The following is a 23927-nucleotide window of genomic DNA, read 5'->3' as shown; positions in this document are numbered from 1 at the left end:
TTTCTATTCGTTCACTTTCAAACAAACGCGTTTAAACGTATATGAAGTATTTCTTCTTCCATTTCCGTTTCTCTCGCAGCTCGAAAACTACTGTGCTCTCTGGACAATGGATATGTTTATTCATGCAGTTATTTATTAGTTTGGACAATTAGCATTAATTAGCGCAATTTACCGTATAATTCTCTATCTCTTTCTCTCTATTTCTCTCTCTCTCTCTCTCTCTTTCTCTCTATCTCTCTATCTCTTTCTCTATCTCTCTCTCCATCTCTCTCTCTCTTTTACCACAGTTATATTCCAACGTTCATCGCTACAAATACAGCGCCATGCGGTCTCGATGTTTTAGGGAGACCCACTGCCTGCAGCATTCTGCCTTCGAGGGGTTGACCTTTATCGGAAATTATCGCAAAACCTGCAGGAGAATGGAGAACTCGTCGACAACCAGCTTCGTGAGTTTGAATTCTTATCGACTGGAAACCGAACGAACAAAGAACTTGGAATGATACGTTTCTATTCTTCTCTTTTTCCCCCCTGCTCCGGTCTTTCTTTAAAGAGACAAAAGAACAGATTGGCAAAGTACGAACGATCTAGTCACGTTAGTATAAATTGAATGAGGATACTCGAAATTACATAAAAAAAAAGAAACAATTTCTGATTGATAAATGTGAAAACGTTAAAATATAACAAACTAAAGAAACTACTTTTCGTTGCTGCGATTTTGCAAGAAAGATTCTCGAAGGAATTAGAAAACAAATATCAAGTTCGACGCATCAATTATAAAATTAGCAGAAAAATTATAAAATTATGAAACAACATCGATGTTTCAACAGTGGCAACGACAATAACAAGAACACAAGAATAAAAAAAGGAAAAAGAAGACGTCTCATTAGCGATACTTTCGGATCGACATGAGAAAACGACGAGAGAACTTAGGAAACTAAACCGCAGGAAAAACGAGTGACTATGAAACCGAAGAAGTGAACGCATGTGGCTTTCATTTCGTTTTAGCACCAACAGCCGTTTGAATCGATACCTCTCACACCGAGGGCATTGACGCGTGACACCAACGAAAAGACAATAGCGACTACCGTAAAAGGAAACGAAAAGGCTCGTTATACGACTACATACATACTCGGCAAGTGATATCGATAGTTTAAAGATCCTTTAAATCTAGCTTAACACCAACAAATCTACATTCGACCGCAGACGATACGGAAATGCATCGACATGCACACGTGGTTCGTTAAAACGATTCAACGAGTTCTAGAAATGTCGTATTAAAAGGAAAGAACAAGTTAAGAGAGAGAGAGAGAGAGAGAGAGAGAGAGAGAGATTGTTCTCTGGTCGATCGAAGTAAAGTTTAGAGAGGTGTGATAGGAGTAAAAGACAGTATCGGTCGAATTTCTCGGCTATTGCTTGATCGTACAGCGGTCTCGAGTATGAACTGAGAGAAATACGTAGCGAAGCTAACCACATCAAACGAAGAACCGAAGTACTTCGTGAGCCAATCTCCAATTATCGACGACAACGCCCGGCAACGTCGTCTTACTTGGCTCCGTCTGGGCTCCGACGTCTTCGTTGTCCTCTAATCGGGTATCAAGTAGCGGTTCTCTCCTACCATTCCTTTCAGTAACGATCTGTCCGGGTGAACGATCGTACGTGGCTCTCTCAAGGAAACTCATCCTCTTCTTTCTTGTTTCTCTCTCTTTTTCTCTCTTTCTCTCTCTCTCTCTCTCTCTCTCTCTCTCTCTCTCTCTTTCTTGTTTTTTCTCTCTTATTCTTCTCTCTTATTCTACTACTCTTATTCTTATTCTCTGTCTCTTTCCCTTAGATAGGACTAAGACATCGAGATTTTTCATCGAGACGACGGAAGTTTACGGACCATCTACTGCACACGGTTTATTGTTTCAGACAGAAGCATGATTTATAGGGTACACCACCGCCGGTAATGAAATTTAAGAGCAACTCGTTTTTAAGTATTTACCGCGTTCGTTTTCATCTTCTCTTTTCGAGCGTGAAACGAAGAAAAGCGCATGTATTTTATTGCGCTTGAAACTTACTTTTAAAAAGAAAGAGAACAAAACGTCTAATACCTTTACGCTGACGCGAACTACTGATACATTTTCTTTCCTTTACCACGATTAAAGTCGCGTTTAGTTTCTCCTCGGCTCGTCCTTTTTCCTCTCTTTAGTTTAAACTAAACCGTTTGATTTCGAAGAATGAACGAGGGTAAAGAGGAAGACGTTAAGCTTTGCTCCCATCATTTCTTAGCATATAATTAAGTAACGTCAAAATCTCGCCCGTTAAAAACAAATTTTCTTCGAAAGTAATCTGCTTTACTGTATCTATCCGTCCGTTTCTTATCTCATCGAAAATACGGAAACGATTCGGTGAGGTATTAGTGCACGATAACGTGATCGTTCTAGCTGGGGAGTAGTCACGTTATATTTTCCCTTCCATTAGCCGAATGATACGAGACCGAAAGAGAATAAAAAGATAGGCGAACGAAAGAACAGAAAGATACAGAATAGGAGGAAAAGAAAGAGGAAAAGGTGGGCGAGTTTTATTACCCATGTTTTTGTCAACCCTCTGAGGGATCGACCGTTCCCTTTTTCTTAGCAGTGATATTTCACCATAGCCAAGAAGAAACGTTCGCCTCTTAAGCATTTGAACCCATCGAGCGTAGCCCGGAGAGACCGTACGAAGAGAAAAGAGAGAGAAGGAGTATACCGTAGAAGGGGTAGTTACCCGCACTGCAGAATTGCCATGGCCCACTCTCGTTCCCTCTCTCTCTCCTTTTCTTTCTTTCATTCTTTCTCTCTCTCTCTCTCTCTCTCTCTCTTTCTTTCTCTTTCTCTCTTGTTGTCTCTCTCTTTCTCGCTCTCTTTATTTTACTCCCCTAATCCCAACACCATAAATTAGTTCGGACGGAAGTTCGATACGTTAGTTGCATTTGTCCACGGTACGCCGAAATAAAGAGGAGTCGGTGAAGAAGCGCGCGAGTAAAACCTCTCAACCACCCACTCACCCTCTTCCGCCTCTCTCCCATACCTTTACTACTCTTGCAATTTCTATCTGTTTCTCTCTCCCTCTCTCTCTCTCTCTCTCTCTCTCTCTCTCTCTCTTCTCTTTCAGACCTTTCTGGCCGTTCGTCCCTTCCCTTTCCTTCTCTCTTACTCCATTCGCTATGTATTCTACTTGAATCGTTTCAATTATTTACTGCTCGAGGTATTGCAACCAGGAGTCGTACCAAAGTGTCCCAGTGAGTCTAAGATTTGTAATGTAACATGCGAGAACTTCTGGCGTTCGTAAAGAAAAAAAAAAATAAATAAATAAATAAATAAACAACGAAAGAGAAGTAGTGTTTCGATGAAAAGAAATGTCAAAAAAAAAAAGAAATCGAAAGAGAGGAATAGAAATAAAGTAGCTTTTGCGAATGGTAATGTAAACGATTACCGCGTAAACTATAATAATATTCTAATTGATTAGCTCGTTTATTAACGTAATACGATCGTGAAATGTGCAAAATTAACGATAATAAATCGTTATGGCGCAGCTGTTACCCCGTGCAACGTATTTATGATTCTCGTTTTGACGAGGCGTTATAAAAGCGCTAATAACATAATTTTCCCTTTCTCTCGTCACTAAGAGATCTTCATCTTCGACCTCGTCTCTCACCACCCGCTCGTAGCTAATTAGCGGCCGTAACTTCGTTAGTGGTTTTAGTTCCGAGGTGAAGCTCTCGTTGATGTGAACTTTAGATCGAGGCAGAGATCGAACCTAAGTCCTATACTTCTCTATGATCGATGATCTTCGTGGGAAATAATTTTCATGTAGCTGCGTCGTTACGCGTTCTACTATATTAATGACATTTCTGCACCTTACAATCCGTAAAGTACAATGGAGTACCAAAGACAATAGCCTTCGCTCGATTCTAACGAATCAATCATCGTATCTAGACTGAACTCGATAGAAAATCCAAGAAATGTGCTAGAAGCAAGAAACAGAAACGAATCAGAAACGAAACAGGTTGATGCTATTACGTCGAATGGAAAATTCATTTTACTTTAACGTCGATCGTCGAAATTTCATTCGATCGAATCAGAGTAACGAAGTAAGGCAAGTCTCGCAATGTTATTCGAAAATTCAACCATACGGATTCATCTTACATTGGATATGCCATTGTGAATTCAATGATAGGCACCGCGAGATATCGAATTTTTTTCTGGCGATTGCTAGGAAAAAATTTCCGGTCGATGTAAGAGATAGAAAAGATAGAAAAGGAAAAGGGGGAATGAAAGAGAGAGAGAGAGAGAGAGAGAGAGAGGGAGAAAGAAAGAAAGAGATAGTAATAGATGATAGAAGTAAAAAAAGATGCGGAGAAAACTAGATATCTCGCTCGCATCTTTTTCGTTCCCCTTTCTCTCTCTCTCTCTCTCTCTCTCTCTCTCTCTCTCTCTCTCTCTCTCTCTTTCTTTCTCTAAAAGCTTTTATTGTCGACGAACGAAGGAAAGTTAGACGATCGTGCCAGAGATGGCTCGGTAAGAAATCGAGGGGTGAAAGTTTTCTCCCCAAAGAACGGAAGGCCTCTCGCCTTTACGAAATCTTCGAGGTTTTATAGGCCGAGATAAATAATGTATCAGGATATTGGAGGATAATCGCACGTCGACGAGAGAAATCGATGGTTTTAGCCAATTAGGTGTTAGACACGTTCGTATATAAACGCAGACGTTACGACGTATATTTAGTTCGCAGGGTATACTATCGTGTATATATATATATATATATATATATATATATATATATATATATATATATAAGAAAAAAAAAAGAAAAAGGAAAAAAGATATGATTACCACGTTCCGTATTTTGTTCTTGTATGTGAACGTGTCAAAGAAGATAAAAACTGGGACATAGAAGATCGTTCGATGGAAATAAAAGTAAAGCTACTCCTGTCCCGTTTTAACGTAGTACGTTTTAAGAATACTTGATAAGGCCACTGGCATCCAACGTAAGTCGAATTTACGTCGGAAGCGACGATGCGTATAGCCTTCTCGTAAGGTGAACGTGATCTAAAATTCTGTCCTGATATTTTATTCATGATTTCAATCAGCGGTCGAATATCACTTTCCAAGTGCGAAACTTCGTTACTTGATCGAGTCGATCGACTGATTCGTTAACGATCCTCTTCCTCGTAGGTACGTTCCACTTGGCGCATTATCGAGAAACGAGTTTTCACAAGAAGACAGATCACACATATCCTTCCGACATGATTCAATATATATCACGTGATAATTCTATTCAATCGAATTGTTATCATTTACGAAAAGCTGTACCAAAGAAAATACAAATATAAAAGTAAAGAAAAAAAGAAAAAAGGGAAGAACGCACTTAAGAAATCCATTCGCAATAAAAATAACGCAATAGCACTAACACGAGGTTAATGTAAATCAAGGTGCTAACTTTACCTTGATAGAAAATTTCATTACACGGGTATAAAAAGGATGGAGATAGAAAAAGATGAATAGAAAAAGAGACAGCAGGAAAGGACAGGAAGATAATCACCGGTATTAAAACCGCAGTCACATTAAGTAGGATATTTCGCAAATATTCCATTTAAATGACACGATTTAATTAAATGGAATTTATTTCAAATCTTTCCCGCTTGCATCTGGTTTGCACTATTTTAATAAAAATGATGACATTAATGTGAGAAGAGAAATCGTAAGAACGTATATTAGAGCGAATTCGATGGCGGGCTCGTACAAAGCGGTTCGAAGAAAAAGAATTCTTTTTTTTTTTCTAAATGAATTCGTTTAAATATCGTCACTGACCTTCGACGATCGCAGGAGAGATCAGTAGCAGCAATAGCTGCGCGACGAGGTAAAACGCTGAGACAATAGTGCGGATCAGCGACATCCATCTAGAACTTGGCGTGACGCCGCGACGTAGAAAGGACGATTCGCGCCGGAATCTCGGTGCGGACTGGCACACGACGGGGTTACTGTGCCTCACTCTGTGTCGGTGAGAGGGGTGAAACGCGAACGAACGAACGAACGAACGAACGAACGAACGAGCGAACGAACGAGCGAGCGAACGAACGAGCGAACGAACGAGCGAGCGAGCGAGCGAACGAACGAGCGAGAGAACGAACGAACGAGAAGGAGAGCAAGTGCGACGGCTGAACTAACGGAGGAGTACAGAGGGAAAGACGGTGTGAGAGCGAAAGAGAGGGAGAGATGCTTTTCTCGTCACGAGCTTTAGGGTTTGTTCGCATGCGCCCATCCAGGTTCACGTGCCTTCCGCCATCGCGAATCGTAGGATCCGCCTTCCTCGTAGGAAAGACACGTTTCCAAGAGGATATACGGAGAAACACACGTACAGAGGACGATTCTAAACTATCTCTCTCTCTCTCTCTCTCTCTCTCTCTCTCTCTCTTTCTCTCTGTCTTTGTCTCTATCTCTATCTCCATCTATCTATCCATCTACCTATCTATCATCTTTCTCTGTTTCTCTCATCGATATTATCTTCCTGCATGTTATAAGAGAATCGATGAACGATCGAAGCTCCACTCTCTCCTCTCCCTTTCTCTCACTCATGTTACTCTCTCTCTATACTGGACTATAAACAGCCTGGGGAAAGTGGAGCTTCGAAGCTCGCGTGAAAATACGATAATATCGTATCCAACCTATACACCTTTTTGAACGAAATACATATGTATATACGATCAACAACTACCGTTCATTAACCATTCAAATCTCATTCCTTTCGCAAGAATAAATAACAGATAAAGGGTAGAAGAATCTCTTCTCGTGACTCCATCATTGATCATTTTTTAAATAATCTGATAATATATTTTTGGTATGTTCATTGATTATTTTATCGTAGTTAATTAAAGAAGGTACATTTTCGGTCCATGAATTAATAATGATTTCTACGTTTCTAGACACTTTAGACGACTATGATTGGGTGAGTAAGAGGAGAAGGAGAAGGAGAAATGAAATAGAGAGAGAGATGGAGAAAGACAGAGAGAGAGAGAGAAAGAGACAGACAGAGACAGAGACAGAGAGAAGCATCGCAGTAGTAAGTAGGCGAATGTAGTCAGACGAAGCTAAACTTTAAGCGCAGAAGTTCCTTGCACATATTCTTGGCGTCATATTAAACTTCCTCCTACTTCGAACTCGGTGAACATAACGGGTAACGAACGAAATAAGGTACAAATTGAAATTGTCCCTAAAGGAAAAAGATTGATATTGAAATGAAATTGCAAATCGGAACTGTCCGCGGAAATTAACAAGTAGCAAAGCGGCGACATTAAAAAGGGACTAAAGCGAGAAATAATTATCCAGTTGCGAAGTTATATCGAGTGGAAAGTTGTGCCGAGCGTCGAACTTTTCGGTGTTGCGTTTGAACGAAAAAAAAAAAAAATGAACAAAAGAATGATGAAAATAAAAATAAAAATACAGATAAAAATAAAAATAGAAGAGCGAGAAAGAAGAAGAAAAAAAATAAAGAAGTAAAAAAAATGATGACACTATGGTATCCAACGGCAAAGCAGCATGTATCTGCAAGCAAAGTTTCAATAGCGTCATTAGAAGTTTGCTATGTGCATTAGAAAGAAGTTTTTTTTTTCAATATATATATATATGTATATATATATATATATATATATATATTTATATATTTAAAAGAGCGTTTTAAAATATTCTCCATCGTGAGATTCGGTCGTTGGACGAAAAGAAATAGTTTTTTAGTGTCGGTCGAGATAAAAACGGAAACATTATCGAAGAGTTCATGTCGAATGGTTAAATTAGGTTCGTGATTCGAGAAATCGACGAATATACGTGGTAGGAGTACTTCGGGTTGAAACTGCTGATCGATCAGTCGATACCTTTAACCGTTGACCTACTTCATTGATTATCGCATTGTAACGTAATTACTTGCACCATGTGGTAATTATACGGTATGCACTCCGTCAAGTTCTCACGAGACTATCGAAATATTCAACTGAAAAATGAATTTCACAGGTTGAAATCGATATTATTGTACAAAGAAAGAGACCATCGATAAGACAGTGATCATGACGGTTAAAGTAAAATTCGAAGAGAAACAATTTGATATGAAGAATGTAGGAGGAGAGCTCGATAAAGGTCGAAATATCCAAAAATAGGTTGGAAGGATATCGCGAAGGTTGCTAAGCTTTCGTATCGTGTAGACGAGTGGTACGAGTCGTAAACTCGACTCATAACATGGATCTCGTACTCGCAATAGGCATTGCTAGGTACAACATGCATCGTTCTATTTCGAACGATGACTTTAAGAGCGAACTCGAACCCTCCCTTACGTTCTCGTAAACGTCTGGCGACAAGATATCGAAAACAGAAGCAACCAAGTTATTTCTTACTTTCGCTGGGTTACTTGTTTGTGGCTTTATAGCTTCTTAAGGGAGCTGGTAGTTCTGTGAAATTACATCCGATTAATGCCGCATACTTCAACGCAAACGACCTTGAGAATATTCCGATAGAATGCTTTATATCTCTTCCTATAAGAGAATGAGAGAAAGAGAGATGGAGATAGAAATTGTTAAATGAGCGATACCTCGCACGAAACAAATTTGTTTGTTACTCCGTTCACGGGATTAAATTACTCATCCAATTAACTCCCTAACTTCGTCATTGTCTACCTTCGGGCACGTTTTCCAATCGACTTTCATTCTTCGATCTTGCTCAGAAAAGGGCTTTTAAATCGGAACACTTTGCGTTACTTTTACGCACGCACGACGACGCATCGCGATCACCCTACACTAGAAGCGTCCAATGGAATACCAATTTGATCGACCCTCTATCCACTAGTTTCCTCTTTCCTCGTCTCCTTCTTTCTCTCTTTGTCTCCCTCTCTCTCTCTCTCTCTCTTTCTCTTTGTCTACCTTTCTCTCTCTTTCTCTATTTCTCTGTTCTAGCACCATCTCCTTCATGCTATCATGGCATTCTCTTTGGCCTAGGGAGAAAAGCTAGCGGACTTGGTAGTTGAAATTTTTCGTCGATCGCGAATACGGAATTCAGACTATTCAGGGCATCGTCTCAATGCTACCATAGAAACTCGAGATAATGTCTGGCATAAAGGAGAAAAAAGATGTCCTATTTTTGTAAAACGTTATCTTAGGCACGGATATCGTAAAGGAGACTTGCGAGTGGAGAAATATGTCGTGTACCGTAATACCCGTTTCTATTTTTAACCAAAAAATCAACTCTACAAACGGGGAAAGGATATATATTTAGATATGTACCTTTGTAAGAAGACGATTTGAAAGTACCGCTTCCCTGATGACAACTAACGACGTTTTCCTCAGACAGAATTATTTCACGAAACGACGTTTTCGCCATTCAGGGTTGTAGAAAGTCCGTTCCTAATTACCCCTTTTCGTTGGTAGTAGTCAACGATAATATTTTCCGAGAAAAAGTAAGATCGATACCTTGCATCTTAAAGAAACAAATTCACCTGTACTTTCCCATCGCGTCATCCTCAAACATTGACACTTTTTCTCCTTTTTTTTTATCAATTTATTTTCATACCATGATCAATATTTGAAACCTTATGAATAAAGTAGCGAGTATTGATAACTTCCGTACGTAAAGTTATCCTTCGTCTATAAAAAATGTTTCTTTCAAAGTTCATTTTGATATATTTGTACATATTTGAAAGCAATATTATATATATATATAGATAGATAGATAGGTAGATAGATAGATATATAATATAAAACGAAAAAGGTAAGGATAAAACTAGATGGAAAAGGTATTTTAATCCATGAGATTCAAGATTTGCATCGGGAGGAAAGCCTTGAAGAGAAAATCTTCGGTGTAGCCGACATCGAGAAGAAAGATGGCCGAGATATCGAGGCACATGCAAAATTTTCACTCGAGGGACCGACTGGAAGTTCATTTCCTGCTCTTCGCTAAGGTGCGAGCGCAAAGCGAGTAATTCGATTTTAGCCGAAAGCGTTAAGAGACATCGTCGACGAAGGCAAGAACGGGGACCAGGACGAAGATGTAAACGACGAGCTGCGGAAGAAGAGACTGGTAGAAGCTAGTACGGAAGGATGAGAGGGTAGGAGGTAGCGATGGCGAGAGTACTCCGCCTGGAGCAGAAGACTGCTTGGAAATAAGTTGAAGCCGTCAAAAGAACCTGAAGCGGCTTTATTCGTGTCGTCCTAAGAATATGGCGTTCCGCGAACCTAAACGTCTCCGATGGAAGAACGACGATACCGAGAGCAAAGCGAAGAGAAAACTTACAAACTTTCTATATCACTTTTTAACACATACCATAGTACCCTTTATAAATATACTCTGAACGATATTCTAATGACGTCAGAAAGTCAACCTCTCACGATCGCAATATTGGAGAGTTGAGATGCTTAAGCCGACGGTCGTTATAGGAACGCGTGATTCTGAATAATACGTCGTGAAATCTACCCAGTTAGATATCGATTATGATATCTATGCTTAGTCATGTTCAACACATTGACGCATTGATAAACATGTGACAAACTCTGGTATATCTTCGGGAGATTGATGGGACTGATCTGGAGGATAAAATGAACTTAAGGAAAAACTCTATCCCTAAGGTAATATAGGTAACTAATAAGGGTATGATATATCGAGGAAAAAAAAAGAAACACGAGGAAAAGAAAAATGAAAAAGATGTGCAATTTTTCTTTAAGCTCGACAAAGTTCGACGATTATTTTCCACCGATACCATCGATCGAAAACTTATAGGTAGCCTCCTCCACTCCTACTTCTTTCTCTAGTTTATGTCGAATCGGGATTGTCGAAGTACTGTACCGCATGCAGCCCTTCAATTAATGCACTATGGAAGGGGAATGGCACTACGGAAGTGAACGTGTTTGCGAACCTTTGACAAACGAGTCGCATAAGGACGAGTAATTAGGCGGACACAGCGTGAAACCGTCCATGTGTGCGCGTGTCGTACCTCCACGTACGCGTATACTTATACAAGTATGTGTGCCCGACTACGTGTATGTATGTGAGGCAGTTCGAAGAGAGTACAGCTCGTTCGATAGCATCGAGACATCATTGTCTAACCGCGACTAGGACTGCCATACCATTATTCTGCCGGTGCGCTTTGACGTTTGTCCGAGGCTCAAGATAAATTGCCTTTCAACGGTGGGAACATTGAGTAAATAACATGCGTCGAATCGTCGTGGTACCAAAGGAGGATACGAGACGTTGTCTTGACGATCCTCCTGTATTTGGAAAAGCCTTCGTTTAGGTACAAACAAACACGAGCAAAGTCAATCTAATTGTAATTTCTTCCTTTTTTTCTCTCTTTTTTTTTTGTCTTATAAACGTTTTCCCTTCGCTTATTTTTTGTTTTCTTCTGTTTTCGCGTTTCGTCAAGATCTATAGATTTTCAAACCATAACTATATTATCTCAAAGGATTGTTCAAAATTCATAGTTTCGATTGACTTTCGAAAGTTCCTTATTCCTTTATATATTGTCAATGCTCGTTAGTGCCACAACGTGATTACATTAAATCCGTATTTGCAGTCGCATGAAACAAGGAGAGTACCAGTCTACGATTATATCGAAAGGCTAAAGTACCACGGGCAAGCTGATAAAGCAAAATCGTTTCCAGGAGGTAGCAATTAAGTCGAACGAGACGAGAAATAGCATGTGGTTTTCATTTGTATCTGGTATAGCTAGCTAATAAAACAGATACTTGACCCGGAGGATTTCTGTCATTATCGTTCGACAGATATTACTTTAATATTTCGAGAGTAGTTGAAAATAATCTTGATCGTTTGGAAGGTTATAATATCTTCTATAAAAGTGCAACGAATTGACAAGGAATAATCGATACATATAATCAAAAAAAAATATTCAGACGCGACATTTTAAGATATTTAATTTAAGATCTTTAGGATCGTGAGGGTTTTGACATTTTCTACTTATAAATTTATGATTACTGTTATACATACCTGAAACGAAAATAATTTTCTCATACATAACGATGTGACAAATGACGTTCCATTTCTTCCATGACGATATCGAGGATCTCGCACACAAATATACTTAGAATATTTAAAAGGAAGAAGATCTTTAGAAAAACTGTTATCGAGAAGTTCGATCGATTGGACGAAAAGTCGAATACGTTAAAAAAAAATAAAAAAATAAAAAAAAAAAGAAAAAAAAGAACGTGTCTCAACGGCAACACTGGCAGTTCGTTCGGGCCATCGAACAGAATTATCGAACCGATAGGAAAGCTATCCGAGCAGGAACGGTCTCTGTCCTAGCCTAATCCTACCTGCTCGAGCTATTATCCCGGAAAAGCCAGTCGAACATCCGATTAGGAAAGCCGAACATACGTTATTTCCTTCATGGGAGGAGCGCGAGGAGGCATAGGAGGGGGATGAGGAGGAAATCGTTCCCCTGCTGGCTCCTACTAAAATGACATTTTATCGTTATTACATTTACGATCCCGAGCCTTGCTCGTCGATCGTTCCATAAACGAATTCCATATTATTTTCTTTATAAATCTCTAAATCTCTCCATCCAATAAAGAAAAACTAATGGCAATGAAAAATTCTACGATTTTTACAAACTATTTCGATCAAGAAATAATAGAAAGAAAAAAAAAATTAACATAGGAACATTTAATTGAAATATCATTGATATTCCAACGTGTCTATCGTAAAGACCTTAAAGAAGAAAAATACGAAGCTTAACTCGGCCACGGGAAATGGCGAAATCTAATTTAATTCGCAAACCTCTTTATTAAAGCTTACAACCGTTGGGTTGCCGTCCGAAATTAAACGTATTATTCGCAAACGAATATCGACTAGACATATAGTTTCGTTATCTCATGGCGATTATGTAAAATCAAGCGGTCCGTTGCTTTGAAACGTCAGCGTATCGCCGTTCACCCTCCAGCGAGAAAATAATTCCCGTAGCCGTTTCTCGGCGATACGAGGATAAGAAAAAAGGATTCAACCCTTTTAAATGGATGTGAAATGAATAGAACGGTGGTAGGAATACGAGGAAGAGGAGGAGGAGGAGGATAAAAAGAGAAGGAAAGAGAAAGGGAGAGAGAGAGAGAAAGAGAAAGGGGGAAGGAGAGAAGGAGACAGAAAAAAGAAATAAAAAGTACGAGAGAAAGAGAGTGAGAGAGTAAGAAAGAGAGAGAGAGAGAGAGAGAGAGAGAGAGAGAGAGACGGAGAAAAGAAATAAAAAGTACGACAGCAAGAGAGGGAGAGAGAGAGAGAGAAAGAGAGAGTTAGAAAAAGAGGACTGCACGAATCGCCATTGATAATGGGATTTTTCAACATTTATTCTCCAACGCGCGCAACTTGTAATTGATAAATGGAGCGTGGGTGAGTGTAATGGGTAGCTACCCAGAAGAAGAGAGAAAAACGAGAAGAAAGAAAGGAGAAGGATCGGAGATAAACGAAGGAAAGTAGAGAATAGAGAGAACTGCAGTTTCACCGCATGCCGGAAGACGAAGGCGCGGCCGGTCTTGAAGCGTTTCATGGTAAACCAAATATTCGTGGCATGCACTGGCGTTGCACGCCGGAATTTCTACCATGAAGTCGTTATACTGTACGACCACTTATAATTAATTGCTCTAGTTTATAATCGTCTTGTGGGCATTGCCACTCGGTTAGCCCCATAACAAAGATACCAACAAAGCCACCATCCTTTCGTCTCTCTGTGAGATTACGTCGGTTCCTTTAAAATCCTTAGTATTTCGAATATTCGTGAATATTTATCGATATCGTTGCAACCTTGAACATTGAAAGTAAAAACAAAGAATAATTATCTTCTGCGAAATCATTACGCGAATGCGTTTGTTGAACGCGGTGTTTTCTCGTATTCACGAGAGCAAAAAAGAGAGAGAGACAGAGAATGAGAAAATACAATAATATACATACTTCATTAATGCTCATACGACGGGACCCGTAGCAACACATTTTGGTTTACGTGTCAATTATGCCGACCAACGTATTTAATGTTAATCTCACCCTGCCAGTGTCAATTTATCGGAAATGTTCGCCATTAACATCCAAACGATTCAAGATTAAACAAACAATTTATCTTTTAAACATTCCATGTGAATCGGATTCTGTTTCTATACATAAATGAAAACTATCACGTATCCGATAGTCGAGTTACTACTTCGTATCAGGAAAAACAAATTTATTATAATATCGTTCGAAATTCCTTCGTATATCCTTTCGTATAAATAATATCGTTCGTATAATTCCTCGATCTCTCTGTCCAAGTCCTTTCTTTTTCTTTTTTTCAGAAGTCAAAAAATTACGACGAAGGGAAAGACGTTTGCTATACTTACATAGAACGAGTGAAACTTCATTGCAGAGAAATTAAGTTCTGTTTGAGCGTCAACGCAAGCACCTCTACCGAACGTCTCTATATGTCTTCCGTCGGTTAGACGCGACCGCGCTTGTTTGAGTTTACAGATTGCGCCTTCAGGGTATTAAGTCGCGTTATCGCAAATTACTATCCGATATACATATATACAATATGTATACAAGAGTAAAGTAGTGTACATCTCAGATTTAAGGATAAATGTCACAAAGACAATGACGACGATGGACGAAGACAGGGATGAAAACGTCTATTATTATTATTACTATTTCTTTCAGGATCGTTGCGAGTCGGCAAAATTTTTTTTCTCAGCTCATTTGTAACTATCATGATGTGTCTCCTCGTTAAAGTAAAGTAACTTGAAATACGTCGGCAATTATGATTCTTTTTCTTCTTTTCTTTCTTTTTCTCTTTCTTTCCTTCTTTCTTTCATTTTTATTTATTTTCGTAGATTCTATATTCGGTTGCTTCATTAAAGATACGATTCGTGACGATCGAGGATGAAACGCGATATTACTTTTACAAGTGTCGTATCTCTCTCTCTCTCTCTCTTTCTCTCTTGGCTTTTAACACGCGATAAGGTAATTTGCCGTAAGCAACTATCGTGAAATTCTCATCAGTGGAAACGTATATCGCATTAAATGTATCGATTTGAATGAGAGAAACATAAAATATTTCTCTAAATGCTGTAACATAGCCTCATTTTTTCACGACTTCGAATATAAAGAATATAATCCAGATTCTCGCTCTTTCTATCTGTTTTTTCTCTCTCTTTTCTGTCTCTCTTTCTCTCTCTCTCTCTCTCTCTCTCTCTCTATCTCTCTATCTGTCTCTCTTCCTCCTTCACTCGATTCATACACTCCCATCTCCTTCTCCTTCTCCCCTATCCTTTCAACGAATTTCCAAGCGCTCGTCGTACCTAAGCTTCTCGAGCGCGCTTCGGCCATTAAATATTTAGCGCCAAACCAGCTGTAAAAATCTCGTGCCGGAACAGGAATCTGTCTGCGGGTTCTGCACACGAAAAGAGATTGAAACGCGGGAAATAGGGAAGGGAGAAGATGGCGGAGAAACGTACAGTTGTGGGATAGGTAGGAGGAGAGAAAAAGTAAAAGCAGAAAATTCCTACCACGAAGATGGACAACTAGCTGCATTTGCGGTGGTATCGGAGCGCTCTCCTTTACGTAGGACCTTAAATAAAAGGAAAGGAAAAATCGGTAGGAAAAGCAACAAAAAAAAAATAGAGGAAAAGAGAAAGAGAGAGAGAGAGAGAGAGAGACGGAAGAAGAGGGAAAATGCGGTTTTAGGAAACAAAATGTAAAAAAAAAAGAAATGCACGAAATTTGTGGCGAACGTTCGAAAAGAGATGAGCGCTCGTTACGCTCGATAATTATATGTGCTACGATAATTATGTCCGATAAAGTCTTCCTCCTGTTTTTCCCTTGTCCTCTTTTACTTTCTACCGTTGTTCGGAATAAAATTTCGAAAAAATATTTCCTCGTATGATCGACGATGAGAAGAGGATAGTTGTAATAATGGCACATGGTATCGTCAGTATGAGACGGTCGAGAGAGCGATCCTATTATCGACGATAACATGGGATCTCTAACTTCGGATTAACGAGTCACTCAGGATTTCACGGACGCAAAGTCGACGTTCCTCGTCTGCGATGAGATCTGCGAGAGTCACCAGATTACTATGAAAGAGAGAGAGAGAGAGAGAGAGAGAGAGAGAGAGAGAGAGAGAGAGAGAGAGAAATATAACGATAGAAGGAGAGAGAAAGTGAGAAGGGTGAGCATCGACGAACGATAACGTGGCCAAGCTCTGAGCTGGGTCTATTAGTCTGACAGATGTAACGACGAACATCGTGTTGTTTGCGATATCGGCTTGCAAATTCTAACATGACCGCCTGAACGTTCGTGATAGACAGATATTGCGTTGGGATGATCATAACGGAGTCCACGGTGTAGAGAATTAGAGTTAGAGGGAGAGAGGGAGAGACAGAGAGAGAACGTTACCGAGGCAATTAGCTCTCGTGTAATTTCACGATTGAGAGATCGAGTATTGCTCGGTATTGCTCGGTATTGCTCGCTGTCTCTTGGTTAAGGAGTTTTTTCAAATTTTCTAATTACCTCAAAAATACTCTCTTTACTATTTTATATCCGAACGGAAGTAAAAAAGAAAAAGAAGCAAGAAACAAAAGGAAACAAATAAAAAAAAAAAAAAAACTGAAATTAGCTCTATTCCAGCTAGGTTTTTTTTATAGTTCTCGCTCTCATAAAACACACTTTATTTCAGTAAAAATGCGAGTCCATTTATCGTCCAAAATTAAATACTTCTTTTATACCTATCTTCTTAACATTCTAAAAACTCGAGATATTGCTCGATGTATCTCGTTGTTAATATAAACAAGATCTTACTATAGGACATACAAGAAGACGTTTAATTTACAGTCTTTCATGCAATATCGCGTACCGAGTCGAGCAAGAGACAATTAAATCTTAATTCGAGTAAATGCAAAACTTCCCTGACGAATATACGTCGTGTTATCGTCATGAACGATAAATACGAAAAGAAAGAAACAAAGAAAGAGAAAGAAAGAAAGAAGCAGAGAGAGAGAGAGAGAGAGAGAGAGAGAGAGAGAAAGAAAGAAAGAAAAAGAAAGAGAACGAAAAAGAAAGAGAAAAAGAGAAATAGAGAAGAATAAAGAAAGAAAGAGAGAAAGTGAAAGAACAAAGTAGATATAGAAGAGAGGAATAGCGAAATGACCGGGGAAAGACGTAAGATCATTAAAAGTTATGCGAAAATTTTCGCGACGTGTAGAAAACAGCGTAGAAGCGTTGAATTTCGTCGCATTGTCCAACAGAGTATTATATTTCGTGCTTGTATTCGAACCGTCGACCGTATTTTCGAGCGAAACGCGTCGACCTCAAATTTCCAGTGAGCTTTAAAGCTAGACGATTTCGCGGGCAGACGACAAAATACAGTCCCGCGCGCGCACTCCCTCACCCACCCTTTCTCACTCTCTCTCTCTCTCTCTCTTTCTGTTTCTCTATTTCTCTCTCGCTCTTTAGTTAGGTACGTTGTACGTCACGTATACGCTATATATGCGTTGCTCGTCGTTCGCGCTCGTACACATCGTATGCGGAAAAAGTTTCACTGCGAAATTCCTCGCATTTCTCTACTCGGTACACGCCGACGCGCCGAACGAACCCGGACTTTTTTAGTGGTTGTTTAGCGCTCGCGAATGACCCTTTTGAAGTTAATGCTCCATGAGCTTGTACTCTCCTATACTAAACCGTTACGACTGTTGCAAGCTGAAAAATTCATCGAGCTATCGCATTCGGCCCGACCTCGAGAATGCTGTCATTCCTTTAAACTAACTCCTATCGAAATCTTATTTTTCTTCCTTCCCTGGGTTTAGTTTTAACTCCCTTTCTCCGTTATTCTCAATTTTTTTTCCCCCGAGACGAGTCAGTTTTCTTCTATCGTTTTTCGTCCTCTTTATATCGCTGAGAATAAAAGTTTGCGGTGGATTAAGAAGGTCGATTAATACCGCCCAGTATATCTACCTACATCCACGAATCAAAGTTTACTCTTTCTCTCACCGATATTAATCTTCGCGGTCGTTATCAATCCCGGAAGCATAATTACTTTCCAGCTCCCTCTCGCGAAAAGCAAAGTTAAGCGGTTTATAGAACGTCCCTCCCCCCTTCTTCTTCTTCTTCTTCTTCTTCTTCTTCTCTCTTCGTCAGCATCGTCGAACGATTATCGTTTCATTGAACGATTAACGCATTCCAATTATTTTACGTTGCTTTAATGGAGACGTCTCATACTACCATTTTACCCTTTCCAACGACGATAAAACGTCGGCCGATAAAATCGAGAAAAAGAGCCCAACGCAGCCCTTTTTCCAAGGCTGAATTCCGAGCGAGTCTACGTGGACTCCGACGGAGCCGTTTGCACGAGCGTGTTAACGGAAAACTTTGCCCCATGGAAACGAGTTAAACGGCGCTCGTACATACTCATCGTCCTGAAATTTACGCTGTCGTGCTAAAGTAAATTACATTGGGCGTACTTGCATCGTCCGTCGTGTTAAAAAAGAGTTTTCCAAAGCGTTATCATACCTTTTAGCATGTCGGTCTTCTCCCCTACTACTATCATTATCTTATGGTCCTCAAGTTTTTTTAATTGCTTTTCGATTAACAACAATCTCACGCGACATGATCTCTTCTCGAAGAGATCATTTCTTTATCAGTCGATTTAATACGTACATGTAAGGGATAATACCGAGTTATTACGATATCGTTAATCATTTCTTACTGAGTAGCAGACAGAGTTAGATAGAGAGAGAGAGAGAGAGAGAAAGGGAGAGAGGGTGAGGAAAAGGAGAGGGAGGATGGAGAGAGGCACACAGTTGGCGCGAGATAAGGAGATTTTACGTGTTGCACGTAGTTCCGTACCCCTCTACCCACATCGTCGATGCGTGTGTTCGCAACGAAACCAGATTAGCTATTTCCACGTGCTAGCTACCTACATATGCGGTTATATATTATATATATGTATATATATATAATATGTATGTATATGTATATATGTGTATATAATATATATATATATGAAGAGAGAGAGAGGGAGAGAGGGAGAGAAAGACAGTGAAAGAGAGAGAGTAGGCGTTAAGAGAGGCTCACGTAAGCTACGTAACCAACCTCCAAATGGGAAATCCGCAATGCGGCTAAGTATCCCGATAGCTTCAAAGCTTTACCGAAAACATGCACCGCCATTAGTTATGCTTCCGATCGTGATTTACTAAAAGAAAAAATCCAAAGGAATTAATACCACGCACACCAAGGACGACTGAATATCCACCAAAATCGTGAAACGTTCATTCAGTTTCTCGTATTTGAGTTTCCTTAATTATAACGTTATACTACTTAGACTGTGTATATATCAAGTAATTCCTCTTGCAAGTGATTAAACAATGTTGTTTGATCGTTAATAGAATTAAATCCGTGTTATCCTTTCGCTATCCTCTTCTTTCTATCCGCAGTTTCGATGAGAATTGAAGAATTAAATGATAGAGGAAGATGGAGTTCCTTTGTTTACAATGATTATTATCGAGTTGTGTTTACAAGCGTCGTAAACATGACTGTCTTAATGTTTCATTTCTACATCGATCGACGGAATAAAAGCAACTAGCTGTTCCGTGAAACAATAGAACGAAACGAAAAAAAAAAAGACGAAAGAAGGAAAAGGGATAGTAAAGGGAATGTTTGGAATCGACCGGATACACTGTCCAAGTGTGATATCTACCTTGAAATCCAAAAAGGATAGAGAAATGGTGTGGTAAAGGTTTGGCTAAGGGATGCTCTCGGCTCGTAAATGAAATCCTCAAGAACGAGTTTCTGTGAAACGCTGCTTGATATCGAGCCGATGGTACGTTAAGGCAACCCGACAACGTCTCCTTGCTCTCGTGTTAGGTCGAAGAAGAGGAAGGAAGAGAGAGAAAGAGAAAGAGAGAGAGAGAGAGAGAGAGAGAAAAAGAGATAGAAGGTGTCTGGGGTGAGTCAGGATTTGACTCGAAGAATTTGCATTACAAAAAAGTTGGAATGGTAAGAACGAGTCAAAGGTTGGATATGCAAATGTTGAAAAAATCAGGACGGAGAGAGAGAGAGAGAAAGAGATAGAGATAGAGATAGAGAGAGAGGGAGGGAGGAGTGGAAGAAGGGTCGTTGCGGAATACGCTTGCACGCAAACATAGTTTTGTTGCTTTCGAGATATTCTATGAATGGCGATATTCTCTAAGATAAAGCGTCAAATAAATTACATGATATGAAATACCTGTATCACATTCGACTATTAATAATATAGTAAATTCAGATTGAAACAACGTTTGTATTTTAGATATCGAATTACATTTATCTCATACTTGTTGATACTTCTTGACGAAATATACTTGTTCTTTTTTCGTTTCAATATTTTTGTTTTTTTCAAAGTTCTTCTCCCGATCAAATCGTTTACGTACTACCTAACCGTTCGCCTTAAACTATCGTTTACTCATTCTTGTTCTTATGTATCTCGTACCTTTCTCATACCTTCGACCTTTCACAGGATAGACGACGCGGCCCGAAATGCTTCGAATGCTAATTCGCGAGGGGAATTTAAAGTCTGAAGAAATACGATGTCGGGCAGAAGGGTATGGGGTGGAAGGGGGAGTGTGACGGAGGGTGGGAAGGGAAAAACGATTTCAGCCACGAATGGACGATCAGCCGTATAAATACTTTCTCTTGAAAGAACGATTACGGGATGTGCAAAGTGCATCGAATATATACAGTACACCTGAAAATAGAAATCATTCCTTTCGTTTCCTTTTTCTTTCTTTCTTTGTTCTTTTCGTCGTTTCTTTTTTTGTTAAATATAAAATTGCTTGCCTTTCCCGGTGAAAATATATGTATGTATGTATGTATATGAGTGGGAGGGGTGGAGGGGATATAGCTGTTCGTTTATGTTGACTTTTTTCGGAAAAAAGTGGGTCGCAACTTTTATCACAGAACAGAAGTGGAGAAATCGATATACGACGCGACGACTATCTATCAGATGCACGATACTAAACCTACTTGTCGCACGTCCCGGAGATTGCTAGTACATCATTATGCACAATACAAGCGTAATTTTGTCTTCCTATCGCGAAACGTATTCCGTGCGCCGGGCGTGCCGCCGAGAAATCCGTATAGAGAACGTATCGTCGTCCCAAGAGTACTACAATACACATCCGACCGGTGTTGAACTACCAACAGAATATCGAGCCGGATGTCGAACGGTATTCTCTCGCCTGTTGATTTATCCGCTTTATTAATACCGAGATAATATCGTAAGATGTACGTGCAAGTAAAACATTACGGCTTATCTTTTTGATTGGAAACGTATTTACTTACATGCATTATGTATATATACGATAAATACGAATGAATTCGAACATTGAAATTCATCATCTAAAAAATATATATGAAAATTTGTCGAAACTGTAGAAACGGTAGGGAAACTTTTTCGTTTCTTTGAAATTGAATCCTGAATAAGAACGAAATCATTTCCAATTCATCGTATCGCTCTTTTCCGAATGATACAATCGATAGATAGAGAAAATATGTGCGAATCTTTCGAAAACTCCGAAAGTTTCGTCATAGAACGAAAGAAACTTGTTTTGTATATCTTCGTACAAGCAAATAAAAAGAAATACTTCGAAACAATTCCTTTATCGTCTAAAACGGTAAAGACAAAGAAATTCGTTCTAACAAGAGAAAATACGAAGAAGAAACTCGTTTGTTATGACCCAGTGGATTCGTTGTTGCCATTTATTAAAAGATATCGATGTGTTGTTTGCAACGACTAAAAATATAACATATGACAACGAAACGGTTCGACTATCTAGATTCTATTCATCTTCTTCTTATTTCTATCGAATACTCCGTATTCGTTCATCCTTTGATTCGAAGTCGTATATCCATTATGAGTTCTCTTCTTTCTAACTTGCCTTTCATCATTGTCTTTATCTTTTCCAACGTATATCTACATCTGAATAGGTACGCACAAGAAATGGGGCCAACGAGGTGGAACACAAATATCTTTATGACATCCATCCTAGCTTGAGAGAACGTCGAGAACGAGAAGATCGAAATATTTGTGAATTGTTCAACTGATAAGAGTTTAGCGAAACAGAAAGAGACCGGATCGTAGTAGTAATAATCGAAATTTCTCGCTTTCCAACGTTCTCTCTTCTTCCCTCTCCCCGGTTGCCTATAGCATTCGCTTAAATGCTTATTTCCAACGTTGAAAAAGGTATATGCATGTACGTATGTGTGAGAGTACGTGAATTTATATGTCACGATGAGCCCGGAAGCGCGAGAGCGATCGGAAAGGCAAGGGTGAGACGATGATAAGCCACTGACATTACCCATCGAAGCGTGATGCTTAGATTGGACTCGTTCCTTCCCATATCCATTCCGCGTAATCACCCACCCACTACTATCGTCAGGTCTCTCTCTCTCTCTCTATCTCTCTCTCTCTCTCTCTCTCTCTCTCTCTCTCTCTCTCTCTCTCTCTCTCTCTCTCTCTTTCTCACACTCCTCAACAAACCCCCAGTCTCGTTCTCAGCGTTCGACGATTGCGATAATCTCTAGGGGATGGGTAGAGAGAGAAAGAGAGAGAGAGGCGAAAGATAGGTTGGGAAAAAGGAGAAACGACAACGACAACGACGACAACGACGACGACGACGACGACGACGACGACGACGACGAGACGGAAATCGGCGAGCGAATTTTCACGTCCTTACGATCCAATCAGATCCGTCTCGAAGCTTTCCCTTTTTTTTCCAGGAGGAATCTCTTACCCCCTGACTGTCGTTTAGTTTGCGTCTTATCGAAGAGACGAGGTTCCACCCGAACTCGCGAAAATTTACGTTTTAATCGAGCATCGAACGGTATTCGAGGTTTCTTAATTAGAGAGCTCGTCGAACGTCTTTCAAGTAGCTTGCCGAATATACCTGTAACAACGGAGGTATTATGTTAATGAAATTAAAATAGCTTTAATAAAAAGGCTCGACCGTCCATTCTGATCCAACTGTTCTAGAAGTTATTACTTTCTTAAGATTTTAAGCTCGTCTTATCGCACTATGATGAGACTCGGTGGTGGAATACGAAGTACCGTTCTTTCTCTTTTTCCTTTCCAAAGAAGGACACGAAGTTCGAACCACCCTGTGCCGTTGAATATTCTTACCAAGAACTTCTACTCGAAGTTAAACACGCGATCGTACGAAAACTCCTCCTTCCTCCCACGAATTTCCCCCTCCGTTGATCGTTCCCTTCCTTAGATTCCGTTTGTTCGGTCGAAAAGTCACGTTTGACTTTATCCATGCTATATATCAAAAAACGCTTCGCAACACGTTAAATGTTCTGACGAAATAACAGAATAAGAAGGAAAAAGAAAAAGAAAGAAAAAAAACAAAACTTTCTATATCTGTATGTATATATTATATATTATATATTATATATATAAAAAGAAAGAAAGATTAGAATTAGCATTACACTATGAATTTCTCTCTCTCTCTCTCTCTCTCTCTCTTTCTTTCTTTTCTTTTTTCTTCTTTTTAACAAGCATCACACGATATTCACTTAAATAAGAGGAAAAAAATGCAAGGGCCGGTGATTGTCAAAGTGGAAACAATCGAACAAATTCGCCTGCATGTTTCAGCTAGTAGATATTTGTTCGCATGCGCGAATACGATACACGGTAACGGACGTTCGATTTCCGTCGATCGCATGTTAAACGAACGCGAATTACCGTCGGTTAATTTTTCAGCTCGCAGAACGAATCGAGGTAGTACGTGCGGATTACCTTCCCATTCAACCGTTAAATGTTGCATCCATTTCTCCGATAGAAACCCGAGATACAGTTTCGCGCCTATAAAAATAGGCATTGCCGACCTTATAATCGTGTTACTTCCGGTATCCAGTCTGAAGCTTATGGTTACAAGT

General features: G+C 39.6%; 1 protein-coding gene across 2 annotated transcripts in view; it reads right to left on the bottom strand.

Moving 5' to 3' along the window:
* Positions 1–23927, bottom strand: part of LOC122634472 (lachesin) — a 134474-nt gene that overhangs the window by 57789 nt on the left and 52758 nt on the right. Inside the window, exon 1 of one of the 2 annotated variants that reach the window (XM_043823458.1) lies at positions 5832–6133. The exons of the other annotated variant lie outside the window; for it this stretch is intronic. Coding sequence (XP_043679393.1) covers positions 5832–5916 — 85 coding nt within the window. The 5' untranslated portion in view covers positions 5917–6133. Of the gene's footprint in view, positions 1–5831; positions 6134–23927 lie in introns of those variants that run through there. 2 annotated transcript variants of the gene reach the window in all.

This window comes from Vespula pensylvanica, chromosome 15 (genome assembly GCF_014466175.1).
Source record: "Vespula pensylvanica isolate Volc-1 chromosome 15, ASM1446617v1, whole genome shotgun sequence".
NCBI classification, from domain to species: domain Eukaryota; kingdom Metazoa; phylum Arthropoda; class Insecta; order Hymenoptera; family Vespidae; genus Vespula; species Vespula pensylvanica.
The sequence above is the reverse complement of the archived record's forward strand: the minus strand, read 5'-3'. Positions and strand labels throughout refer to the sequence as shown.